The sequence below is a fragment of the Erythranthe guttata genome, chromosome 9 (assembly GCF_056151865.1).
Source record: "Erythranthe guttata isolate IM_541 chromosome 9, IM_541, whole genome shotgun sequence".
NCBI lineage: Eukaryota > Viridiplantae > Streptophyta > Magnoliopsida > Lamiales > Phrymaceae > Erythranthe > Erythranthe guttata.
In genome coordinates this window covers 2662657-2667577 of record NC_142541.1, presented here as the reverse complement: position 1 = coordinate 2667577, position 4921 = coordinate 2662657, and the positions used below count along the sequence as shown (strand labels likewise).

Genomic DNA, 4921 nt, shown 5'->3' with positions numbered 1-4921 from the left:
GGTAATTTATATTTTTAGTTAGGGGTGTAAACGAGCTGAACTCGAGCCGAGCTTGACTGTTTTGGCGAGCTCGAATTCATTTTGACGAGCTCGAGCTTTTCGAGTTTTTTTCTTTGGGCTCGACCTCGACCTCTAGCTTGAACCCATTTTTTTTTTTTGTATAATATTATTACAATTTTATTACTATAAATTATAACAAAAAAAAAAAAAAATCGACATAAAAAAGGCCTGTAATTTGTTTTTTTAAACAGTTATATCTACAGTCTACTTGTACGTAAAGTCTCCAATCTCCATCACCATTAATTAGAGATAATTAAATTATGATCGATATTTATCGATTTTGTGCATGCTTCGACAGTAGAAGTATCCCTGTCAAAGACTTCATTCATTAATTACAATTTTAGAAGAAAGAAAAAAAACAAATTAAAAAAGAACTGGATGAGTCAACAAATTGTTTACGGCATTGTCAAAAAGAATACACAAATTTATTCACATTTATGTGTTTTCTTGAAAATACATTAAAGAATAATACACAAAAAAAAAAAAAAAAAAAAAAAAAACTGGTGATCACCAGCATCACCATGTCACCATCTATATGCACAATTTTTCTTCATCTTACATCACTCACAAAAAATAAAAATAAAAAAAATTAAAAAATTGTTCGATCCATGCAAGGGATAAAAAAGTCGTCGTCCCACCAGCTAATTAAACACATTGAAAAAAAAAAAATGATGGTATATCTATCGATCGAACAAGAATTCGGGCAAATGAAAACGAATCAAAACTATACTTGATCTTTACTACTGTCACCTGGTGAGTTGGACTTACTCTTCGAGTTCGAAAACGGAGGCGAGAGCAACATCAAATCGCGCGTTTGTGCGCTAGTACTCGACGACGACTTGTTCATTAAATGCGGTGGCGCACATTTATTCGCATTCGAAGTTGATGGAAAGCTAGACAGAATAGGAAAAGGCTGGTCACTAATTTGAGCCGATTTTGCGCCTAAGTTTTGATTGGCTAACGAGGTCGAAATATTGTTATTAGGACCGCCTGAGCCAATGATTGATGTAAGAGCAGCTGCTAACGCAGATTGGAAACTCGGATCCGATGTAATTGCCTTAGTTGCTGCTGCTAAAGTGTCTTGTGGTAGTAGGGTTTGTTGGCTAGGGTTTGGTATATTCTTTTGCATGTAGGATTGATATAGGGTTTCGTACGGTTGTTGATGCTGTTGTTGTTGTTGTTGTTGTTGTTGTTGTTGTCCGAAGCTTAGGGAATTGTTATTCGGTGTGTTTTGGTGGTTCTTGTTGATCAACGGCTGAGATGTTCCGTAGCTAAGCATACCGTTGTTCCAAGAAAGCGGGAGAGGGTTCGATTCCAATGAGCTGAAGTTGAGGTTTGTGGTGGAATATCTTGGCGGGAAATTGCCGGCCAGTCGGCTTAGGTGGGAGGAGGAGGAGGTGGAGGAGGAGTTGGTGGTGGAAGTGAGGTCGAGCGTGATCGTGGGAAACGAAGGGGTGGATGAGATTGATGGATTCGGTAGGTAGTAGGGTTTCGATCTCGAGTTGTCGGAGGAGAGATAGAAGTTTAGCCCGTTTAGGGTTGTGGAGGAGGAGGTGGTGGATGTGGTGGCGGCGGTTCCGGAGGTTGATGAGCCGGAGAGCAGCATGGAGGCGGCAGCTGAGGTGGTGGAAGCCATGGCCGTGGCCGACATTGGGAGCGGGTGGTTGTGGGTCCCTTCGTACGTTGTGATCAGTATCGACATGTCCTCCGCGCATCTTTGCACCTTCAAAGTTGAAAATTACATTATTATTATTTTTGTAAGTCTCTAAGTTTAAATAAAAATCGAAGCAATCGATAGTACTAAAAAAAACGAGAGATTATTGTAATTTGTTTTTTAATTACCTGTTTCCTGACGGGGCAAGAAGGTGCGACGGTGCAACGATAGTAAGCTCGAGGGCATGGATTCCCTTTGGCAATCTTTTGCCCATATTTCCTCCATTGGCATCCATCATTCATCTACATTGATATGAAATTAAGATTAAAAAAATAAAGTTCATTTAGATATATATCTACACACATTTAATAGCTACACGTAATACAAATTAAATTCAATTCAATTAGATATTATAAAATGTTACCTAGATATATTGATATGGAAACAAATTAAAATTAAATATAAGATGTAATTAATTACCGTAGGTGTATCGCATCGGACTCGCACAGAAACCCTAGCTCGTTTGGTAGGGTTTTGTTGTGAGATCTCTTCATGATCTCCACCACTAATATTATCCGATCTCGCGTGTTTCGTGTTTTTAGGAGGCCATGCATCTCCGGCTTCTTGACGGATTTCTTCCAAGCTATTTTCCGGGCTAGGGTTTGCCGGAGGGGAAGCTGTTTCAGGCGGCGGAGGTGGTGACGACTTGTTAGGCGGCACTTGGTTGAATCTAGAATCAAGCCCTAGTGTCAACCTTTGACTCTCTACTCCTCCTCCAAAATTACTATTATTATTAAAAGTTGGCGTTTTAAGACGCTCGGGTTTTGTTCTTTCGGTAATTGTACCCGAAGTCGTTCTTCCTAGGGTTAGGGAAATTAGGTCATCGGTCGGCTCTTGTTCTTGTTCGTGTTCTTGTTTAGACTCGTGTTGAATTACGTCTCGATATTGCATCTGTAGGGTTCTATAGTCCTTGAGAATTTGGTCCAAGTACATCTTCAGCCTTTGGTTTTCTTCCATTACTTCTTCCATTTCTGCTTTTGTTGATCCAAGTTGATGATCCAGCTGCACAATTAATTATCCCATAAAATATAAATAAAATTGCATGCATGTAAGTTCTCTCTCTCTCTCTCTCTCTCTCTCTCTCTCTCTCTCTCTCTCTCTCTCTCTCTCTCTAGAAATAGAGATAGAAGTTGTAAAATAATACCTGTTCCCTTTTGGCAGTTGAAGATGAAGATCTTGATTCAGATTGATTATCAGGTGAGGATCTTTCTTTCTTTGTTGAGGGCATAACCTGTAATTATAGTCAAAATCAATTATGTTTGACTTTGCAGAAATTAAGATTTTATTCTACTAATTAGATTGTAAGAAATCTATTGAACTAGCTACTGACTACTACTCAAGAATTCAATAAAATCAAAACCACAAAATAATTAAAATAAAATTAATAATAGTAATAATAATAACATTGATTTATATAGATATTCTAATTAATAATTGCTGACGTGGTCTACATGAAAGAACCAAATTGAACCAATCGTTGTTTTACTATAGAAAATTTCCTTGGTCTAAATTAATTTTGTTAACAAGTTGCATATATGTATATTTATTATATAATTGGTCAATGGTGTAGAAAGGGCTGCTAGTTTTGATATATACATATACATACATATATAGCTTTGCCGACGACCATGACTTTGAAATCACATATATATAATTATACCTATATGAAATATATACAAGCTAATTGAGTTTATGTTAAGAATTAAAAAAAATTAATATATATAATTTGTGAAGATTAGGTAGTGTTATGATGTTATCATATCAAATATATGCATGTAATTATTTATACTGAAATATGTAATAATCTAAAATTAAAACATAAATATGTATATTATTTATTTAGTTATTTAATTTTCATTTATATTTTAATTTAATACCTCCTTGCAAGAGTTTAAATTCATCTGATTTGGAGACGATGGCTTCATTCCATCATCATCTTGGGCTCTTTTTCCAGTTCCAATCTGATAAATACAATTAATAATTAATAATTACATTAATAATTAGGTCATCAAATTAATAATAATGCATAGAATCACATAATACATAAATCCCATGCATCAAAAAAATTAGACTAACTAATTAATTAACTGAGTAGTACTGTAAAATTAAAGAACAAAATATATCTGATTTTTCTCTTGCAGCTAACAATTTAAACTTTTACTTCCCTAAAAAATAATTAATAAATAGATAATTAATTAATTAATTTGACGACGACGACGAAAACAATACCTGAAGAAAGATATCGTCGCCACAACTTTCTTCATCGCCATTAGAATCATGTGAAGCTTTCTTCTCCTCCTTGACTGCACCTTCATTATCGGATTTTTGCAAAGAAGTCTCCATTACATATATATATAGCTATATGTATATATTCTCTCTTTCTCTCTCTAAAATTATTTCTCTCTCTTAAATTTGTCTAAATTTTTTTCTTTGTGTGATCTGAAAAGCATTAGTCTTCTTGTTTATAAAGGAAGGCAGCTCTATTTGACTTGATATAAATAAATTCAAAATAAATGGCTTCATACAGCACACTTATACAAAATGTCAATGCCCCAATTGCATTCAATATTTTATATATTAATAATAATATATATCTTAATACATATTAATATGTCTTAATAAATTATTTTATATATTTTATATAAATATATATATATACAAGTATAAGTTCAAAATAATACATATTAATGCATAATATAAAATGCATCTTGAAGAATTCAACTTCAACGTTTAAGTCTTTGAGGCAACATGTATATACATATACTACTTGATGTAATTATATTTGTATATAGAGAGAGGTTTTAGCCGTAAAATTCGGTCCCCACCACCCTTTAATTAAGCTTATTTATTTATTTATTTATGTATAAGCATTTGAAATATATATGTCATTTGAGTTCTGTAAGTAGACGCTATAATGTCAAGATAGGTAGCTCGTTGGTAAACACTTTGCACCTAGAATTAATAAGTTATACGGTTTTCATGAAATATTAAGAGAGAAATTCATGAGGAACCGGTAACTATCATTTTTTAAAAGAAATAAAAAATAAAAAAAAGGTAGATGCTTACAATTGATGTTACCTTATATTAGACACAATAATATACACTTATACGTCACATATACGTGTATATATGAATGTATAGTGGGAT

General features: G+C 33.8%; 1 protein-coding gene across 1 annotated transcript; it reads right to left on the bottom strand.

Annotated features, from left to right (window-relative positions):
- Nucleotides 1-473: 473 nt before the first annotated feature.
- On the bottom strand, nucleotides 474-4214 carry LOC105959687 (WRKY transcription factor 72B). Its single transcript, XM_088823532.1, has 6 exons — nucleotides 4004-4214; nucleotides 3652-3735; nucleotides 2919-3005; nucleotides 2195-2776; nucleotides 1903-2016; nucleotides 474-1783 (listed from the first exon to the last, which is right to left on the bottom strand). The coding sequence occupies exons 1-6, from the start codon at nucleotides 4115-4117 to the stop codon at nucleotides 785-787; spliced, it is 1980 nt and encodes a 659-aa protein (XP_088679658.1). The 5' UTR covers nucleotides 4118-4214; the 3' UTR covers nucleotides 474-784.
- Nucleotides 4215-4921: the final 707 nt, after the last annotated feature.

Excerpts from the sequence above, each read along its gene's own strand:
- LOC105959687 (XM_088823532.1), bottom strand. The coding sequence starts at position 4,117 with ATGGAGACTTCTTTGCAAAAATCCGATAATGAAGGTGCAGTCAAGGAG. Across the intron at positions 2,017-2,194 it reads TCCGATGCGATACACCTACG|ATGAATGATGGATGCCAATG; the intron begins GTAATTAATTAC and ends ATATCAATGTAG. Across the intron at positions 1,784-1,902 it reads CTTGCCCCGTCAGGAAACAG|GTGCAAAGATGCGCGGAGGA; the intron begins GTAATTAAAAAA and ends TCAACTTTGAAG.